Here is a 21,772-nt window from a genome sequence, read left to right on the forward strand (position 1 = left end):
CCAGAATTACCATATGACCAGCAATTCCATTCCTAGATATCTACCCCAAAGAAATGAAAACATGTGTTGACACAAAAACTTGCAATATACGAATGCTCATAGCAGCATTATTCATAAAAGAGTGGAAACAACCCACATGCTCATCAACTGATGAATGGATAAACAAAATGGGGCATAACCATACAACAGACTCTTACTCAGCCATAAAGAGGAATGAGGTACTGATTCATGCTACATACACATTGATGAACCTTGAAATCATTATGCTAAGTGAAAGAAGCCAGACACAAAAGACTCCATTATTGTATAACTGCATTTATATATGTCCAGAACAGGCAAATCCATAGAGACAAAAGTAGATTAATGGCTGTCAGGGGATAGGAGGAGAGGGGAATGAAGAGTGACTGCTATCAGATCGGAGGTTTCTTTCTGGGGTGATGAAATGTTCTGGAACAGTGGTGATGGTTACACAATACAGTGACTATAATAAAAACCATCAAATTATACACTTGAAGAAAATGGTGAGTTTTATGTGAATTACATCTACAATTTTTTTTTAAGTAACAAACTACTGATATAAATAGCACATGGATGAATGTTTAAAAACATTGTAACGATGGGCCACCTTACTAGGTCAGTCAGAAGAGCTTGTGACTCTTGAGTTCAGGGGTCGTGAGTTCGAGCCCCACACTGGGTAGAAAGATTATTTAAATAAATAAACTTTAAAAAACACAAAAAACATTAGGCTGATGAAAAGAAGCCAGACACAAAAGAGTACAACCTATATAATTCTAGTATATTAAATTCTAAGTACAGGGATCCCTGGCTGGCTCAGTCCATGGAGCATGGCAACTCTTGATCTCATGGTCATAGGTTCGAGCCCCACATTGGATGTAGAGATTATAAATAAATGAACTTTAAAAAAATATTTCTAAGTACTGAGCCTGGGTGGCTCAGTCAGTTGAATGTCCAACTTTAGCTCAGGTCATGATCTCACAGCTGTGAGTTCAAGCCCTACGTTGGGCTCTGTGCTGACAGTTCAGAGCCTGGAGCCTGCTTCGGATTCTGTGTCTCCCTCTCTCTCTGTCCTCCCCTGCTCACACTCTTGCCTCTCTCTCTCTCAAAATAAATAAACATTAAATTTAAAAAAATATTTTTTTCATTTCTAAGTACATCCAGTGACAAAAATCAGTAGCTGCCTAAGGCAATAAGACAACTTTTTAGGGTGAAAAAATGTTTGTATTCTGATTAGGATGGTAAGCACACGGATACACACATTTGTCAAATATCAAACTATATACTTAAAAAGGGATGCACTTCATTTCCTGTAAATTATAGTCCAATAAAATTGCTTTAAAAAGAATAAAATGTGAGATATTATTTCATACCAATTAGATTAGCGAAAGTTTTAAAGTCTGACATCTGGTAGCATGTGGATACAGCAAGGACTGAGCAAAAAAGACTCTCATTCCCAACCAGTAGGAGAATAAATCAGTGCAACTACTCTGGAGAGCTATTAGCAACATCTAGGGGAGATGTGCATATCTTACAATATAGCAACTCCAGTCCTAGATAGATACATTACAGCAATTCTCCTATATGTGCACCGAGACATAAACAATACTATTCATTGCAGCACTACAGTAAAAGCAAAATTTCCACTGCAGGAAGAACAAATAAATCAATGCTTACCACATTACAGTTAAAATGAAAGGGCTACAGCTATAGATATCAATATACACAAATCTCAAAAACATATAAAATTGAGCTAAAAAGGCAAGCTGCAGGGGCGCCTGGGTGGCTCAGTCAGTTACACGTCCGACTTCAGCTCAGCACATGATCTTGGGGTTCGTGAGTTCGATCCCTGCATTGGGCTCTGTACTGATAGCTCAGAGCCTGGAGCCTGCTTGGGATTCTGTGGTAGTTGTGGTCCAGGAAAATACATTTCGATTGGCATAAGGAATTCTACATTTTTTTAATGCTTAAGTTTTGTTGTATTTCCCATAGTCTCTTATCTTAAAAAAAAAAAAAAAAAAAAAAATTCCTCAGACCATTACAGCAAATGCTCTTTAAAGCAACAACATTTAGGGGTGCCTGGGTGGCTCAGTCGGTTAAGCGTCCGACTTCAACTCAGGTCACGATCTCACGGTCCGTGAGTACGAGCCCCGCCTCGGGCTCCGGGCTGATGGCTTGGAGCCTGGAGCCTGCTTCCGATTCTGTGTCTCCCTCTCTCTCCACCCCTCCCTCGCTCATGCTCGATCTCTCTCTGTCTCAAAAATAAATAAACGTTAAAAAAATTTAAAAAAAAAAAGCAACATTTAAATAAATTACACAGATTAATTGAGAAAAAAAGAAAAAGCACAATTTGCTTCAAAGCCCATTGTATATTGTACTGTTGTTAGCTAGTAAGACAAGTTTTATCTTTCTAGAGACTGAAAAATTACTTTCATTTACTTAAAACGACATACATAAAAATAACTATCAATTAAATTCAACACGGTCCTTAATGAGGTTCCTGAGACAAGCCAAAGGTCTCCACGCATCGTCTACCTGCCCCAAAGCAGAGCTGCCGTGGCACAGAAAGCAAGAGTTCGGGCGAAGCACTTGAGCTCTGGAACCTGACCCAGGTGATCCCCAATGCCTTCACATTCCTGTGACCTACAGTCGGTTATTCGACTGCCCTATGGCCTAACCTATGACCTATGACCCGACATACCAACAATCTCAGAGTGCCTCGTCGGTGTGGCTGGGCAGATAGTGGGGAGCTCTGGAATATTTATTTCACCTACTCCCACCCTGCACACGCGCAAAGGTGCTCGCGAGATGATGCGCCAACTAGCCCAGACTGCGAAGTTTCCCTTAACGTGACACAAAGAAAGGAAAGGTTTCTATTTCTCTACAGAACGTGTCACATCATATCACACAACCATATCCTTGGGGATTATAAATTAATGCACATCATTAGTAAATGAATCCAAGGGTGGCCAATGTTCGATGAAGAGGCATTTTATAAAATCCAAAAGCTTAATGCTGTCTTCCAATGCTGTATTTCAGTATTGTTATGTAAGGGTTTAAATGCTTCTTTGGCATCCTGTCCCCTTCTCATAAAGGTAAACACTCCGGGAACTTAACGTGTCACTCCGGGAACTGCTGCCCAACCTGACGCCCCGTCTGTGACCACCCTCATCTCCTGACACCTCATGGCGCTCTCCTGACTTACTGACCGGCAGCAATGTTATCCTCCAAAACCATCCCAGCAGCTCTCACCTCCCTCCTCACTCCCTTGAGCAGAGTGGTCCCCAAACCTTTTGCTCATGTGACTCTTGAAACAGTTTAGAAAAACTATGGATCTCCCTAGGACGATTTTATTTTGACCCAACAATTTTTATTAAGTTAGTATAGTTGCAAAGCATGTAAATTCTGGCAGGTTGCAAATATTGATTTTTTAAAAATAAAATGTTACTTCATTTTTAAAAATTATCTAGGGGGGCGCCTGGGTGGCTCAGTCGGTTGAGCGCCCGACTTCAGCTCAGGTCATGATCTCATTAATGTGAGTTCGAGCCCCGAGTCAGGCTCTGTGCTGACAGCTCGGAGCCTGGAGCCTGCTTCGGATTCTGTGTCTCCCTCTCTCTCTGCCCCTCCCCCACTCATGCTCTGTCTCTCTCTCTCTCTCTCTGTCTCTCTGTCAAAAGTAAGTAAAACATTAAAAAAAAAAATCTTTGAAAATTATCTAGGGGCACCTGGGTGGCTCGGTCGGTTAAGCGTCCAACTCTTATTTTCGGCTTAGGGCATGATCTCGCAGTTTGTGGGTTCAAGCCCTGCATCTGCAATGTCAACAAGGAGCCTGCTTGGGATTCTCTCTCTCTCTCTCTCTCTCTCTCTCTCTCTCTGCTGCTCCCATATACTCTCTGTGTCGCTCAAAATAAATAAATATACTTAAAAAAAATTATCTAATGAGTCCAAATACTGTAGTGTTTTGATACAACCCATCAACTTTCATTTAAAAAATACACTAACAAACCCTCCTTTAACAGAAATTTTACACTGTTACTTTTTCTCATAAAACTTCTATTTCCGGGGCGCCTGGGTGGCTCAGTCAGTTAAATGTCCAACTTTGGCTCAGGTCATGATCTCACAGCTTGTGAGTTCAAGCCTAACATCGGGCTGTGTGCTGACAGCTCGGAACCTGAAGCCTGCTTCAGATTCTGTGTTTCCCTCTCTCTTTTTCCCTCCCCCACTCATGCTCTGTCTCTGTCCCTCAAAAATAAACATTAAAAAAAAAAAAAACTTGTATTTCCGTTCCACGTCTCTCACATAATTTTGCTCTGATGTGATATATTTCTAATGCTTTAAAAAATTTAAACATACTATTATACACCTAAATGCTTATATCTTAATTTTCATTGAATCTATAATTTCCTGTAATCTGTGTTAAATATGTTATCATTACAAAATTCAACATGTAATTAAGCATAAAGTAAAATTTTATTTGAACTGCATCTTTTAATGAAATTGATAGGTTTCTTTCCTTTTCAATTAGTTTATGTCCTTTTAGCATTTGATTTTTTTTTAATGTTTATTCATTTTCTGAGAGAGACAGAGCATAACTGGGGGAGGGACAGAGAGAGAAGGAGATAGAATCTGAAGCAGGCTCCAGGCTCTGAGCTGTCAGCACAGAGTTGGACACGGGACTTGAACTCACAAGCCACAAGACCATGACCTGAGCCAAAGTCAGATGCTTAACCGACTGAGCCACCCAGGCGCCCCAGCAGTTGGATATTTTAATTCAAATTAATACAGGAGTATTTCCTCCAATTGGTAGAATGACATAGATCAGCATCATTTCTAATCCTATTTTTGTTTTTACACATAAAATGGCTGAGAATCCTTATTTACTTAAACAAGTAGAGGAAAATGGAAGAAGTTGTATTATAGGAATGTTATGCTTTTACCTCCTTCCAAGTATATGCAAAAAAATCACATTTTGATCCATTATCATCTATCATCAATAATTCTTTTCACAGGGGCACCTGGCTGGCTCTGTCAGAAGAGCATGCGACTCTAGATCTCAAGGTTGTGAGTTCAAGCCCCTCAAGGTTGTGAGTTCAAGCCCCACACTGGGTATAGAGATTACTTAAAAATGAAATCTTTAGGGCCACCTGGGTGGCTCAGTCAGTTAGGTGTCCAACTCTTGATTTCAGCTCAGATCATGATCTCATGGTTTGTGAGTTTGAGCCCTGAGGTGGGCTCTGGGCTGACAGTGTGGAACCTACTTCAGATTCTCTCTCTGCCCTTCCCCTCCCAAAATAAACATGACAAAAATGAAATCTTTTTAAAAAATTCTTTATACATCTATGTAGTATTTCTATCGAGAAGTTTTGACTTGAATATAATTAAGAAAGCATCAGACAAGTTCAAATTCAGGGACCTCTATAAAACAACTGGCCTAGAGTCTCCAAAATCATCACTGTTAAATAATATCCAGGGGCACCTGGGTAGCTCAGTTGGTTGAACATCCATCCGACTCTTGATTTCGAATCAGCTCATGATCCCAGGGTGGTGGGATGGAGCCCTGCTCTGTCTGTCTCTTATCCTGATTGTGATCATTGTTTTGTTAGATGGGAAAATGTTCTTGTTTTTAGAAGGTATGTGCAGAAGTATTTAGGGATGAAGTGTCAAGATGTTTGCAACCAACTCTCAAATTTTCCAGCCAAGTATAATAATTACAGATACAGAGAGGCTGTTCTTTGTATTATTCTTGCAACTTTCCTATAGGCTTGATATTTATAAAATTAAAAATTGGAAAAAATTGTTTTTTTTTGTTTTGTTTTGTTTTAATTTTTTTTTTCAACGTTTATTTATTTTTGGGACAGAGAGAGACAGAGCATGAATGGGGAAGGGGCAGAGAGAGAGGGAGACACAGAATCGGAAACAGGCTCCAGGCTCTGAGCCATCAGCCCAGAGCCTGACGCGGGGCTTGAACTCACGGACCGCGAGATCATGACCTGGCTGAAGTCGGACGCTTAACCCACTGCGCCACCCAGGCGCCCCGGAAAAAATTGTTTTTAATAATCTACTGTAAAGTCAATTATGTTCTTCAAATTTGCTGAAAGCAAAATTGACCATCACCTAATTTGCAAAAGGATTCATTGCACCTCATTAGAATCACTCACTTTCACACTTCCTGGGAGGTACTGCATTAAAAGAAACATTTAGAGGGGAGGGTGGGTGATGGGTATTGAGGAGGGCACCTTTTGGGATGAGCACTGGGGGTTGTATGGAAACCAATTTGACAATAAATTTCATATATTGAAAAAAAAAAAAAAGAAACATTTAGACCAAGATGCATTCAGCGGCTGCCAGATACACCAGTCACTCCTCTGCTTTAAGGCACCAGTTCTAAATCTGATCAATATTACAGAAGGTTGAGATATTAAAATACTTCAATACATCTTTGTCAATACAACATTTTATTTTAAAGTTCATTTGTTTTTTTATTATAAAAGTTTACTTGTTCTGAATCCAACATGGGGCTCAAACTCCCAACCCCTAGATCAAAAGTTGCACGCTCTTCCAAAAGCCAGACAGGCACCCTGTCAATACATCATTTCAAATGAAATATTTATATCTTACTATGTGCTTTAAGTATGTTTTCATCAAAACCTTGCAACTGCACACTTAATTCAGCTTTTGGAACATGCTTGCCATGTAACTGAATCTGCAAAGTCAATCCTCACTGTGAAACCAATCATTCAAATCAGATGTACTTTCTTAAGGAACAGATTTCTTTTTTTCAGTTCAAATGATGTGTAAATGCATTTCCCTATGACAACCCTCTCCACTTTTGAATTCTAAGACAAAAAGAGAGAAAAAGGAAGGGAGAGAGGGAAGGAGGGAAGGAGACAGAAGGAGGGAGAGATAGAAAATTGAAATATATATATAACAGCTGAATTTTTCATATCTGTTCCTGCATTCAGTGTATCATACTATGTTGTTTTATTTATTTAGAGAGAAAGCACATGCACCAGCAAGGGAAAGCCAGAGGGAGATGGAGAGAGAATCTTAAGCAGTCTCAGCACACAGCCTGATGCAGGGCTTGATTCCATGACAGACTCTGAGATCATGACCTGAGCCAAAATCAAGAGTCAGATGCCCAACCGATTGAGCCACCCAGGCGCCCCAAAAGTGGTAGTTTCTTAAAGGTTAGCTACCATGTGGAAGCAAATCTTGTCACTGAACTTTTGATGTTCAGTTACCATAAAACCCATTAGAGTTCCCGGTCACTTGGGGTGGATCTTTTGCATGGTATTGTAACATCAGGTGTTGGATCATTTAGGATGTATTGGTTCCTGAGTTATGCACATCTTCCAAATGTTAACACATTTCGTGCTATAATATTTTAAAAGTCACACTTATTAATATCACTACCAATCTCATCAGAAAAGTTAAGTATTGGGAAGCTGGCAAGTGCACAGTGGCTGGTTCAAGTTTTCCAAGTGTCTAATTTTTACTTGGGAGCTCTCATTTTTTTTATAAATTTTTTTTTTTAACGTTTATTTTTGAGACAGAGAGAGACAGAGCATGAACGGGGGAGGGTCAGAGAGAGAGGGAGACACAGAATCTGAAACAGGCTCCTGGCTCTGAGCTGTCAGCACAGAGCCCGACGCGGGGCTCGAACTCACGGACCACGAGATCATGACTTGAGCCGAAGTCGGACGCTTAACCGACTGAGCCACCAAGGCGCCCCAGGGAGCTCTCATTTTATCACTGGCAACAAACGCTGGCCATCGTTGTCCTTGAAGTGACAGACTCACCTTGTTCATTTATGAGAAAATGTCTGCTAAGGTATTAAGTCTGAATACCACAGTTTGTCAGTCATTCTTGCAAATAACAATGTTTCGTGAAAACAGGTGCTGGTGCAGCTTGCAACTCATCCAACTGTACAAGTTCTTTCCCTCGAGACAGCCACAGGATTTCAGTATGCAGCAGAAGTGCCCGCTGCAACTTCCCGTTTCATCACGTAGATGTTAAAATACATACTTAAGGGTCAGGTGTAATAAAAACAGTAATTTCGACTACATTGCCAAGGGCATTCCTTGTGACACTTTTTTCTAACCACGAGTACACGGTGGTGGAGAACACAACAGCTACTAACACCATCTGGTGCTGCCGTCCCTTCCCCGGAGCTCTTGTGCCCGGCATTCCAGGAATGCCAGGAAGACTTAAATGACACTACACCAGAAGTGACACCCCAGGGAGCACTAGTTCTGCTCCTGCGCCTGTGTTCCCTTCTACAGCAGGACCACCTCACCTTCTCGCCATCAGTGACTCTGGTTCCTCCCCTCCCTACACAGGAAGCTACTGGATGGCAAGGGCTGTCTTGGTTATGTCTCAAGGCCAACTGAGTTACACCATATATTAATAAACAGGACTCCCTTCCTTTTTTGTTTTGTTTTTTTGTTTTTATTTTAGAGGAGAGAGAGAGAGAGCTGGGGAGAGGGACAAAGGGGTAGAGAGAGAAAGAGAGAGAGAGAGAGAATATCTTAAGCAGGCCCCACGCTCAGAGCAGACCTGGACTTAGGGCTCAATCCCATGACCCTGGGATCATGACCTGAGCTGAAATCGAAAGTCAGACGCTCAACCGACTGAGCCAGCCAGACGTCCCAGGACACCTTCCTTTTCTGATATGTACTTCCCATTTTATTTCCCATAAAAATGCAGTCCCTGATTTAATAGGACCTACCTGGTGAATCCCAGTTTTGATCATCCATCCTTTCCCCAACTACCTCTCACATTCACCAGTTCAGAGTAAATTGGTAAGTCTAAATCTGTGATCTGAAATTAATACAGACAGTCCCTAACTTATAAATACTGGATTTCCCACCCCAACCGAAAATGCTAATAAAAGTCCCTACTGTACCAGAACTCTTAGGATCGAATAATGAGCTCTGGTTAGGGGAAGTATCTTAGGAAAACAGAACAATCTGTGAGTCAGGGTGGGCCTCAGTGAGATCCAAGGGCAGCATCTGGCATCAAGCTGGTTAGAAGACAGCAGTTAGTAACCCATCCTCAACCCTCTACCGCTATCCTTACTTTACAAATGAGAACACCGAGGCTTCGAGAAGGAATGTGCCCGAGGACACACAGCCGGACAGGCTGAAACCTACGACAAGACCATTCTAGACCCAGGGTTGACAAGCTTTTCCTGTAAAGAGTCAGCGAGTCAATGTTTCAGGCTTTGCAAGCCAGCTAGCCTCTGTTGCAAATGTTCAAGTGTTCAACTCCACCCAAGTAGCAGGAAGCTGCCATAGACAACATGTAAACAAATGAGCACGGCTGTGCACCAATAAAACTGTATTTATGGACGCTGAAATCTGAATGTCAGATAATTTGCATGAGTCATAAAACAGTCTTCTTTTGATTTTTTTTCCTCACCATTTTAAAAGTGTAAAAACCATTTAGCTCAGGGACTGTACAGAAACAGGCAGCGGGCCCGAGTTGTCTGCAGGCCACAGTCTGCCCACCCTTGCTCCAGATCACCAGTCCTGCAACAGAGTGTGGGGAGGAACAGCAGGGCCCTGGTCATGCAATGATGTCAGAGGCAAACCTGACCAATTACAACAACAGTTTTACCCAGAAAACGAAAAAGGAAACCCTGCCACGGCAACTCAGATCAACACGGCAGCTAGCAGCCTGGACCCAGGGCTCTAGGCAACTCTTTGAGTATTAGGTGAAATGGGGGTCCTAACTGGCCTCACTGGCTCCACCCGTGCCCCCTAGAGTCTGCCCTCCATACCGGGGCCAGAGTCATCTCTTAAAATTTTAAATTAAATCAGGGGCACCTGGCTGGCTCAGTCCATAGACCATCCAACTTTTGACCTCTGGGTCATGAGTTTGAGCCCCCTGTTGGGTGCAGAGATTACTTTAAAATTTTTTTCAATTCAATCAAGTTATGTCTTCTGCTCAAAACCCACATTCCAATACAAATCCAAAGCCCTTACCATTTTATTTTCTCTTTTAAAAATGAGGACTATCGGGGCGCCTGTGTGGCTCAGTCGGTTAAACGTCAGACTTCCGCTCAGGTCACGATCTCACGGTTTGTGAGTTCGAGCCCCGCGTCGGGCTCTGTGCCGACAGCTCGGAGCCTGGAGCCTGCTTCGGATTCTGTGTCTCCCTCTCTCTTGGCCTCTCTCTCTCTCTCTCAAAAATAGACAAAACATTAAAAATGAGGACTATCAAAAGTAAATCCCTTTAGCTGGTGCACCCATACAGCTCTACAAGAACTCCATTCCCCCACTGTCACTGTCACCATCACCCCCAATTCCCAACCCCTACCCCTCTGCTGTACAAAAACAGGCAACGGGCCTAAGTTATCTGCAGGCCGCAGTCTGCCCACCCTTGTTCCAGACCACCAGTCCTGCAACAGAATGTGTGGGGGACAGCAGAGACCCTGGTCACCCCTACCTCTCTGCTTCCTTGCTGTTCCTCCAACAGACCAAGGGCACACCCCCCTCAAAGTCTGTGCTTACATGCTCTCTGCCTGGAACTCTCTTGGCCAGATACCTTCACGGCTGCCACCTGCATCCCTCCCAGTCCTTGTTCAGACATCCACCGCCTGATTAGAGAGGCCTTTCCTGACTATGGTCCACACTCTACAAATCCCTTAATTCTGCTTTGTTTCTTCATAGCATCTATCACTATCATTATATATTTATTTATTAGAACAGATGGTTCTTGAGGGCAAGGACTCTGGTTGGGTTTTTTTTGTTTGTTTTTTGTTTTTTGTTCACTGCTATATCTCCAGCCCCCAGAACAGTCCCAGATATATAGGAGTTGTTCAATAAATGTTTGTCGAACTTCATGAATAAATGAATGGAAAGCCATAAAACCCATTTGCAATTAAGTCCTTAAAATATAACCTACTCATAGGTTGAAGGCAACTTATAAAAACACACACTCTCGTATCAAAAATGAAAATGTGGGGCACCTGGCTGGCTCAGGTGCTGGAGCATGCAGATCTTGATCTCAGGATTGCGAGCTCAAGCCCCATGTTGGGTGCAGAGATTATACTTAATAAAATCTTTAGGGGCGCCTGGGTGGCTCAGTTGGTTAAGCATCCAACTCTTGATTTTGGCTCAGGTCATGATCTCACAATTTATGGGATCAAGTCCTGTGTTTGGCTCCACACTAAGCATGGCACCTGCTTAAGATTCTCTCTCTCTCTCTCTCTCTCTCTCTCTCTCTCTCTCTCTCTCCCTCCCCTTCTCTAGCCCTCTCTTGCTCATGCACACTCTTGGTCTCTCTCTCTCTCTCTCTCTCTCTCAAAATAAATAAACATTTTAAACATAAATAAAGAAAACAAAATAAAAATCTTTTAAAAAATGAAAACACTGTTGTACCTGCATGTTTCTTTCACACGTATATAAAATACACACTGACGCACTACCCATGTGCAAGGTATTGAACTACATGTTGTGAAGAAAGAAATTTCTGTCCTCAAAGAACTCGTAGACGAAAAAGGAGGTAAGACTTTCACAAGCAACTCAAGAAAAGAGAGACAGCGGGAAGAGGCCCAATACAAGGAAAGGTAACGAGCTAAGGAGTTCAGTTTCCTGCTGAGGGCTCAGTCTTCATTCTCTCATTGACCCTTCTGTGTAAAATCCCCACTTAACTGAGGAGGGTACAGGCCCAGAGCAGGGTAATGAATTAACTCCAGGGAGGCTTCCCGACTCGGGAGTCCTGAATTCTTAACACCATCGCCTTTTCCTTTTGACATTTTTTTGGCCTGAGAAAGTCAGATGATTGCCTCAATTACACACTTCTCTTCACCAGTAGAGGAAAAGCTGAGGAGTCCTTGCTACTAGCAGGCAGAGAAAATCACTTAAATACATATAACTCTTCCAAACACTCCAACAGAACCCACCCGTTCATGAATGAATGAATGAATTCAAACACAAATGTTTTGCCTATTGCTTCATCTGATTCATCTGCTCAGTCAAAATGCCTGGGTCCCTTTCTTAGCCATTCATGGGTTCCAGCTTTCTAACACATTTTAATACTCCTTCAAACATATCACCAAAACATAATGCTTCAAGTAGGATGGATGATGATCGATACTTGTACAACTCAGCGAATATAGTAAAATTCACTGAATTGTGTGCTTTACTTAATTTTTTTTTAAGTAGGCTCCATGCCCAGTGTGGGGTTTGAACTCATGAGTCTTCTCAGGATCAAGAGGCTTCTGCTCAACAGAGTGAACCAGCTGGGCACTCCTGCATTGTACATTTTTAAATTTTTTAATTCATTTTTGAGAGAGAGGCAAACAGAGAGAGAGAGAGAGATGGAAAGAGAGAGAGAGAGAGAGACAGAGCATGAGTGGGGGAGGGGCAGAGGGAGACTCAGGCTCCAGGGTCTGAGCTGTCAGCATAAAGCCTGGTGCAGGGCTTGAACCCATGAACCTTGAGATCATGACCTGAGCCGAAGTCAGCCGCTTAACCGACTGAGCCACCCAGGCGCCCCACGAATTGTGCACTTTAAAGGTGAGTTCTACAGTATGTGAGTTATATCTCAATAAAGCAGTTACATATTTGGGGCTCTTGCATGGCTCAGTCGGTTAAGCATCCAACTTCGGCTCAGGTCATGATCTCACAGTCCATGAGCTCGAGCCCCGCGTCAGGCTCTGTGCTGACAGCTCAGAACCTGGAGCCTGCTTTGGATTCTGTGTCTCCCTCTCTCTCTGCCCCTCCCCTGCTCATGCTCTCTCTCTGTCTCAAAAAAAATAAATAAATAAAAACATTTTAAAAAAACTTAAAAAAAAAAGCTGTTACGTATTTTTTAAGACATTCTTTTTTTTTTAAAGTTTATTTATTTATTTTGAGAGAGAGAGAAAGAACAAGTTGGGGAGGGGCAAAGAAAGAGGGGGACAGAGGATCCAAAGCGGGCTCTGTGCTGAGAGGAGCAGACAGCCCAATGTGGGGCTTGAACTTAGGAACTGAGCTCATGACCTGAGCCAAAGTCAGATGTTTAACCAATTGAGTCACTCAGGCTCCCCTTTAAAGCTGTTTTATTTTTTTAAGGTGATTATTTCCAAATGTTTTCTATTAAAATTTTATTAATATTAGCATTCTATTCATTATTAATTGCATTCGTATTGTATGTAACAGTCACTATCGTTAATAAAGAGTAGTGCTAAATTGCACTCAGTTTAGGGGAAATTTGGTAATAGCTGACAAAATTTAAAAAAAAAAATTTTTTTTAATCTTTATTTATTTTTGAGAGAGAGACAGAGATAGAGCACGAGCAGGGGAGGAACAGAGACAGAGGGAGACAGAATCTGAAGCAGGCTCCAGGCTCTGAGCTGTCAGCATAGAGCCCAACACGGGGCTTGACCTTGCGTACCATGAGATCATGACCTGAACTGAAGTCGGACACTTAACTGACTGAGCCACCCAGGCGCCCCGACAAAAAAACTTTTTTTTAAATACAATCCTCGGGGCGCCTGGGTGGCTCAGTCGGTTGAGCATCCGACTTCGGCTCAGGTCATGATCTCACAGTCCGTGGGTTCTAGCCCCGTGTCAGGCTCTGTGCTGACAGCTCAGAGCCTGGAGCCTGCTTTGGATTCTGTGTCTCCCCCTCTCTCTGCCCCTCCCCTGCTCATACTCTGTCTCTGTCTCAAAAATAAATAAAAATATTAACAAAAAAAAAATTTAAACACAATCCTCTTGATCCAGCGATTTCCACTTCAGAATTTATCTAACATATATACTCACACCAATTTGCAAAAAAGATACATGAAAAAGATTGTTCTTTACCACCATTTGCATTTTTGAAAAACTGGAGTCAAAACCAAACATTCCACAGTAGTATGGAGCAGGGACATGGGAATCAAATGCCGGGTCACCATTTACCCACTCTGTGAGCTTACGTGCCGCTTCACCTCTCTAAATCTCACTCATAAAATGAAGATAGTAACGATGCCACCTCACGGGATTGTTACAGGAGACTTAGATGACAAAATACATGTAAAAACTTAACAAGCGGCTAGCATATATGAACTATGAAATAAATATTACTATGACAGCCATCACTATTACTGACAGGACAGAGGCTTGTTGACTGAACTGTGGCCCGGCCATACGATGGAACATTCTACAGGTTTTCATAAGAACGAGGAAGATTTCTATCAACTGATAAGGAAAGAGTTCCAAGATGTGCAGACAAAAAAGCAAATTGTTAAACAACATTATAGAATGATCCCAGTTATAAATTTTTAAAAATATGTACGTATAATTTATATACACATGTGTGTGTGTGCACGCGCGTGTGTACCTACATTTATATGGGCATTTCAGGAAAGAACACCGAGAAACTGGGTAATGGGATTGAGGAGAGAGGGGCATGTTTACGCTTCACTTCACAACACTTAGAACCATACTTCATTCCAGTGAGCAAAATTTCACTTAAAAAAAAAAATAAAATAAAAAGAACAACATTGAAAATTAATTTGCTTACTGAGAAAAAAAGCACCTTGATTAAAAAGAGTATTGACAAAAGAAAGTTTCCACTGCATTCTAAAACTGGCAGCAGATAGAAAAACCCTGTACATATATTAAAAGAAACAGTCCACTGTGCAAGAACAAAATTTAACTGAGATTCAGGGTTATGTTCAATCCTATCAGAGATCTATTAATTACCGGCTTCTGAAAATATCCACCTTATCTGCAAAGTAAAAGCACTGAGACTTTCACCTTCAGTTTCAAATACTGCTTTTTATTTTTAAAGTACTTAAAAACCTACTGAATTTATACAATATTGACCTAATAGGCAATAGAAATAATACAATTGATTTTTAAATTTCCATCACTTGGTGTTTCATTTTGATTATGTATTTCATTTTTAAAACTTGGGTTAAAAATAACACTGCAAAAAAAACTTGAACATCTTTACATCTCCTCAGATTCTCACTACCACACCACAAAGCAATACAAATTAAAGATCAAAATTCCAACATGAAGCAACTTTTAGAAATAATTTCTGAAGGACAGATTAAAATTACAGCAAGACTTTGCACCATAAAGAGATTTAAAATTCAAAAGACAATGCAACAGCTGAGATTGGCTGAGGGGACATAAGTTCAGAGGCAAAGGGGACCAGAAAGTAAAGGTGAGAAGTACTTTATATGTGACCTTTTCCTCAAAGTTCTGACTAGCATAGAGTATCTTTTTATGACACAGGAAGCCATGCTGAGTGATTTTATTTATCTATTTATTTTTGTGAGTGACAGAACACAAGCAGGGGAAGAGAGAGAGGGGGGGGGGCACTGAATTCGAGGCAGCCTCCAGGCTCTGAGCTGTCAGCACAGAGCCCAACGCAGGGATCGAACCCAGGAACTGCGAGATCATAACCTGAGCTGAAGTCGGACCCTTAAGCCACCCAGGCGCCCCATGAGTGGTTTTAAAAGAGTGGGTCAGGTGCCTGGCTGGCTCAGTCATTTGAGTGTCTGACTCTTGATCTTTGCTCAGGTCACGACCTGGGGGTTCATGAGTTAGAGCCCCATGTTAGGCTCTGAGCTGACAGTATGAGCCTGCTTGAGATTCTGTCTCTGCCCCTCCTCCGCTCATACACATGCACTCTCTCTCTCAAAATAAAATAAACTTTAAATATAAAAAATAAAAAAACAGAAAGAAAAAGCATATTTTCCCACACATTGCAGGCAGGAGTATAAAACGATATCATCTTTTTGAAGAGCACTTTGGAATTACCTATGCAAATTACAAATGCACATGCCCTTCGACCCTATGTCTTAACTTTCAGGAGTTTATCCTATGGATAAAAGCAAACTAATGTACATGTACAAGGATATTCATTGCAGCATTCTCTATAGATGAGACAACATAAATGTCCAAAAATTATGAGACAGTCATAGAGTGGAATATTATACAGCTGCATAAAATAATTGGGTAGCTCTGTATAGACTTATACAGAACAATCTCCAAGACATGTTGGTTAGTTTGAAAAGGAAGTTTCAGAAAAGTATTATTGTACTGTTTTTGTTGTGTTGTTTGTAAATATACATGATATGTTTGTAAGTACATAAAATGTCTCTAAAATGACACACAAAATCAAGTAACTTTGGTTACATCTAGGGAAAAGAAGTAAATGCCCAGGAGATGGAGAAAGGCTTGCTTTTATAGCGTCTGGACTTTAAACGATTATTTATATGATTATTAATCATCTAGAACAAATCAATTTAAAAGGAACATATTCATGGGGTACGTAGGTGGCTCAGTCAGTTAAGCGTGGACTCTTGATTTCAGCTTAGGTCATGATCTTACAATTCATGAGTTTAAGCCCCATGTCGGGCTCTGTGCTGACAGTGCAGAGCCTGCTTGGGATTTCCTCTCTCTCTCTCTCTCTCTCAAGATAAATAAATGAACCTTAAAAAAAAAGATCATATTCATACAGAAAAAACTTTCAAATTATTGATTTGGAAAACCTCTCAAGATTTCTTCCAAACTTGAGATTGTATGCTATTCTAATATTTCAAAGATTAATAAAAAGAAATCCTATGCTTATCTTTATTCCTTTTGCAAAATCACTACTTGATAAACAATCATTCCTTGATTTAACAGACTTTTTTTCTCATTCTTAGCACAAGATCCTGTCCTCCTCAACTAAGAGTTCCACCAGCTGAAGCCCACAGCCTTACCCCACACAGCTCTTCAATCTATGCAACAGATGATATCATCCTGGAAGGCTGTATTTTGAATTATAATATAAACAGTAGACATTTATTGTGCCGAAATAATTTTTTTTCTAAAAGATGCTGTCATAATAAATAGTATAGAATTTAGCTGCCTTCTAGGCCTTTTCCTCTCATCTAGTTTAGAAACGAGGACATGTTTATATGAAAAAATAACTACCATGCTAGGAAGGACATTATAGATGGCAAATAAGTAGTACAAATAAGAAACCCCTCAAGAAATTCAAAAGAAAACATCACATCTACTCAGGTAGGCAGAAAAGGCTTCAAAAAAGAAACAGAATCTAAGTTGGGCTTGATGGATGATTCAATTTCGACAGGCAAGGGACTGCACAGTAAGGAACATTCGGGTGGGTTCAGGAACAAGTGAGCAGGCCAGTATGGACAAATGGAGCCGGCAAGTGACAGGGAGTACTCCTAGCTCCTGGAAGTCCAAGTACTCAGTCCCTGATGCCTGTATCCTTCCAATGCCCTGGATTAATTACGAGTCTTTCTAATATTTTCCAGAGAGATCATTTCTTCTCCATTCTTACCACCTCAGAGCAATCCTTCCCTCTGCAAAGATCTCCAAACTCATCCTCCTGTTTCCAATCTTCCCCATCCCCAGTTCGCAGTGCACAATTCATGACCCCCATGATTTAATATACATAACCTACTTACCCCAAACCTGCCAACAGCTAACTACTGCCTACGAAATAAAATCTTTATCCTTCTCCTTTGAGGCTTTCTAACATCTGCTGTGCCTCCACCTCTCACTCAATCATTGGACTCACACTCCCTAAACATAATATGCAAATTTCATGCCTATGCCCCTGCCGTTCTCTTTACCTGGAAAATTCTCCTTATTATGTTCTCAGGTGGAGCATACCTGGTTGTAAAGGTTGTGAATACAGTTTTTATAAATGACAACCACCCCCCCACCACTGTTGGGCAGTGCACAACCTCTGCAACCTTCCAAAGATGACTTGTTTCCATCCCCTTCCACTTTGAAGGCCAGACTGTATCCCAGAACAACTCAATTGTTAATCAATTGTGTCTCTCATTCCGACATCACCAATTTGACACCTCTTCTTTAGAAAACAACCAGGAAAAAAGTTACAATATTTGGAATACGAACAGTGCCTTAAACAGCACATACTCAAAAAAGATGCTTGCAAATGACGACAGGATAAGTCAAGAAAGGCAGATTGTGGGTAACCCATAAAGAGCTTTGAAGGACAAGAAAAATGTTTTGGCTTTATTTGGTAGGTGCCAAATATGGTCAGATGATCAGAATGATGTTTTAAAAAGTCTAATTTCGGCAAACACAAGCAAGCAGGGTTTGAGAGACTATTGTCAAAGCACCAGCGTAGAGGCCCTGTCAGTTGGAGGAGGCCTATGGGAGGCTCCCTCTGTGACTTCCAGCCTCCTCAGCTGCTCACTCGTCCTTCAGCTTACCTGTTTGGGATTACAGAGGTTGATTTTCATACCTACACTTGGAGTGTGAAGCTTAAAACTGGGCCATTAAGCCAAGAAAAAACATGCTTTTGCCTGAAATATCTGGGTATCTAGGAAACAGTTCCGACTTGAATAATTATACACATACGTAAAATACATATACACAAATCAAGAATTCCTCTTCTTCCTTCACTTCTTTTGCAGACTCAGGAAGTCTAACTCAATTCTCCTGTTTCCTTTGCTAATGTAGCTTGAACTTTCACTAACCTTAGAATTCCACAATTACTAGTGAATCATTTCAAGGCTCATTGTCCTATGGTTTCCTAAAAGAATCAAGGGCATTTATGTATTTAGGTATATAAATTAATTTCATTGTACTGATGAGTACCAAATAAGTAATTCTTATCTGTAAATCAAAAACTCAGAACCTAATACATTACACACAATTAGTCTACTAATGAATTTCCTTTTAAAGCATGTATCTTGGATTTCATGCCAAGATATCACTATATCGGTAATGGACTCTGTGGTACTAGGCAATTTTATTTACCTCTTACATTAAAAAACAATCTTCACTCTCCAAAGGAAGACTATTATGTGGAACTAATGCACTGTAACATCAAGGCATATAATACCACCGGAAACATGCACATCTCTATCAGGAAAAGTTTATCAGGCACAACCTAATTTTAAAAATGAATGGAAGGAGAAAAATAAATAAATAAGAAAATAAATATGAATGGACGAGGCATCTTAAAACAGTGTCAAAGGTAAAACAGAATATACAATCTTGTGTTTGTGCCTCCAAGAGACTGTTTCCCTTCAAAGCCAACTTTACTGTTTATTCCTCCAACCAAATATGCAAATTGAACTCACTAGCTCTAAAAACAGAAGTGTGTTATCTCTATTGAAAGGTAAACATGATCTAAGGAAAGATTAAAATATTTTCCTTTTATCCCAATAAAGTGGAAAAAAAAGAAAGATTAACTAGTCCAATAATGTTTCTGGATTTGGGGCAGTTTAAATGTTTCTTCTTATCCAAGGTAGTGATTTTTTCCCTCCCCACACTGAAGACCCTTCTGAAAGCCACAGTGTGTATCTTTGGTACCAAGCAGTGAACAGGTGCTTTGCTAACTACATACTTTGTGGGAAAAGAAGAGAGAAAAGGGCAGACATCCATTATTTAGAGTCTTTTGTCGTTAATCTCTTTGATAATACAATTCCATTAAAGTACATATTATGTAGAGTGTTTAGAATGTGTGGCCAGTGCATAGTAAACCACATTTCACCATAACAATACTTCATCTTTTCAACCACCAAAAATTGGCAAATAATTCAAACTGCTATTAGCCCAAGGTTAAATTGTAATGCTAACAATAAAAGTTTAAAGAAATCTAATTAGTTGCTATTTGCTCAAAAGTAAACTAAAAGATGGGAGGTTTGTTTATCTCTACCTGCCCTTCCCCATGCGTGGCGACTCGCCCTCAAGAAGGGAGTCTAGAGACGCCTAGGTGGCTCAGTCGATTAAGCACCCAACCTCAGCTCGGGTCATGATTTCCCTGTTTGTGAGTTCGAGCCCCACGTCGGGCTCTGTGCTGACAGCCTAGAGGCTGCTTCAGATTCTGTGTCTCCCTTTCTCTGCCTCTCCCCCTCTCTCACTCTTTCAAGGATAAATACATGTTAAAAGATTAAAAAAAAAAAAAAAAAAAAAAAAAGAGGGGAGTCTAGTGTAAGGACCAGAGCCGCTTGGTCCCAGGTAAATAGGGAGTGAGGAGTGAGGACAAACCCATCCCCTGGCTGGCCCCGCCTGGGGCCCCGCTGGGCCGGGAACTTAGCCTGGCTCGGCAGCCCGGAGGAAAATAGGACGGAGACGGGACCGACGGACGGGACAGACAGACGCAACAGGACGGACGGGACGGGCAGAGAAGCAGTGCGTCCTACCCGGAGGGCTCCCTCCCAGGGCCGGCGGAGTACCTGCTCCGGTCATCCAGGCTGCGGTTATCTGCCGCCGCGGCGCGCCAGTCGGGCAGTGTGCTGGCGCACAGCACCACCATGGACACGATCACGAACACTACCGACACGCTGGCCAGGATCTGCGCGGCCAGAGACGACGTGGGCTCCTCGAAGGTCCGCCGCATGCGCTCGAGCCAGCGCCTGGAGGGGGCCGCCTCGGCACCGCCCGGTCGCACCTCGTCGCGGCCCAGGGCGCCGGGCTCGTCGGCCGAGTAGAAGGTGTAGGTGTCGGACATGCGGTCGTCGAGGCGGCGCTGGCAGCAGTACTCTAGGTGCGCGCCCTCCAGGCCCCAGTAGATCATCTCGTTGTAAAATGAGAGCTCGCACATCCGCGGCGCGAAGCGCAGCTTTCCGTGGCCGCGCACGTAGAGCAGGATGAAGCCGAAGGCCTCCGAGTGCCGGTCGAAGAAGTACTCGTTGCGCTCGCGGTCGTAGTCGTCGCACACCTCCAGCACGTCGCGCTCAGAGCGGCAGCCGTGCAGCCGGCTCACGCGGCGCAGCGGGAAGTCCTTCAGCAGCTCCCGGGACAGCGAGTACCGGGCGCCGCCCACGTTCAGCACCACCGAGGCCGCCCCGCTGCGCCCGAAGGTCATGGCTGGCCGCCCCGAGGCCCCGAGGCCCGAGGCCGCCGCCGCCCCCCCCCCCCCCCCGGTCGCCGCGCGGGGCCTGCCTGCCGTTGGCCGACGGGGGAGCGCGCCGTCGGGGCCCGCGGGCTGGCCGGCCGGCTCTCGCTGCGGGCTCCGCTCCTGCCCTTCGCCGACCCGGAGACCCCTCGGCTCTAGCCTCCTCCGCGGCCAGGCGTTGCTGCTAGCGACGCTCCCTCGGCGCGGCGGTACCTGCAGGTGGCCGGGGAGTCCCCTCAGGCGTCAGCGCTGCGCCCCGTTGGCTGGGAATGAGACTGTCAGCGCCTGGGGGGGGTGCCCCCCTGCGAGGCCGGGGTGTCCTTTCAAAGCCGCGGCGCTGTGCCCCCCGTGAGGGGCGCGGGCGGCGGGCGGAGGCACCGGTGCGGGATGGCTCACGGTCCCTGGCGCTCCCTCTGGCCGCGGTTCCGGCAACCGCCCCGCCGCCGTCCAGAGGCGAGAGGCAAAGTGAGCGGGTTCGGAGGCGGCGGAGAGCCGGCTCCGCGAGGCGGGGGCGGGGCCTCCTCGCGGTTCCCCCTCCTCGCCTCCCGGCTCAGCTCGGCTCACCTCCCTCCACGCGCCGCCCTCCTCTGCCCACCCGCGCCCGCACCTCCCGGGCCCGCTCGGCTGGGATTCCCCGGCGCCCCGCCCTGGACCTCGGGCTCCCCGCCTCGTGACGCCGTCCTCCCCCTCCGCTCCCGCCCGCTGCGGCCAGGAGTGGTCCGCGGGGCGGGGAAGGGAGCAACGGGGAGCCCCGGGGGTGGGGGCGGCCAAGCCCCGCGGCCGGGGTGCCTGCTCCCGCGTGCCACCCGGGGCCATCAGGATGACTTGGGCGGCCCCCTTTTAACCGCTCCCCCCCCCCCCCCCCCGCCAAATGGAGGCGGCAGGAGGGTAAGGAGGGGTGAGGACTGGGGTGCAGGATTTGAGGAGCGGGGGCAGA

The 21,772-nt window shown here is 43.7% G+C and overlaps 1 protein-coding gene across 3 annotated transcripts in view; it reads right to left on the reverse strand.

Moving 5' to 3' along the window:
• The window catches only part of KCNG3 (potassium voltage-gated channel modifier subfamily G member 3), an 84,680-nt gene extending 63,253 nt beyond the window's left edge, over positions 1–21,427 (reverse strand). Inside the window, exon 1 of one of the 3 annotated variants that reach the window (XM_086700473.1) lies at positions 20,141–21,427. In XM_086700473.1, the coding sequence (XP_086556599.1) occupies positions 20,141–20,805 (665 nt within the window). In that variant the 5' untranslated portion in view covers positions 20,806–21,427. The remainder of the gene's footprint in view (positions 1–20,140) is intronic. The other 2 variants (XM_086700471.1, XM_086700472.1) reach the window with 2 other exon arrangements.
• Between the last annotated feature and the right edge of the window lie 345 nt (positions 21,428–21,772).

This window comes from Puma concolor, chromosome A3, assembly GCF_028749965.1.
Source record: "Puma concolor isolate L17-30 chromosome A3, mPumCon1.1.hap2, whole genome shotgun sequence".
Lineage (NCBI taxonomy): Eukaryota > Metazoa > Chordata > Mammalia > Carnivora > Felidae > Puma > Puma concolor.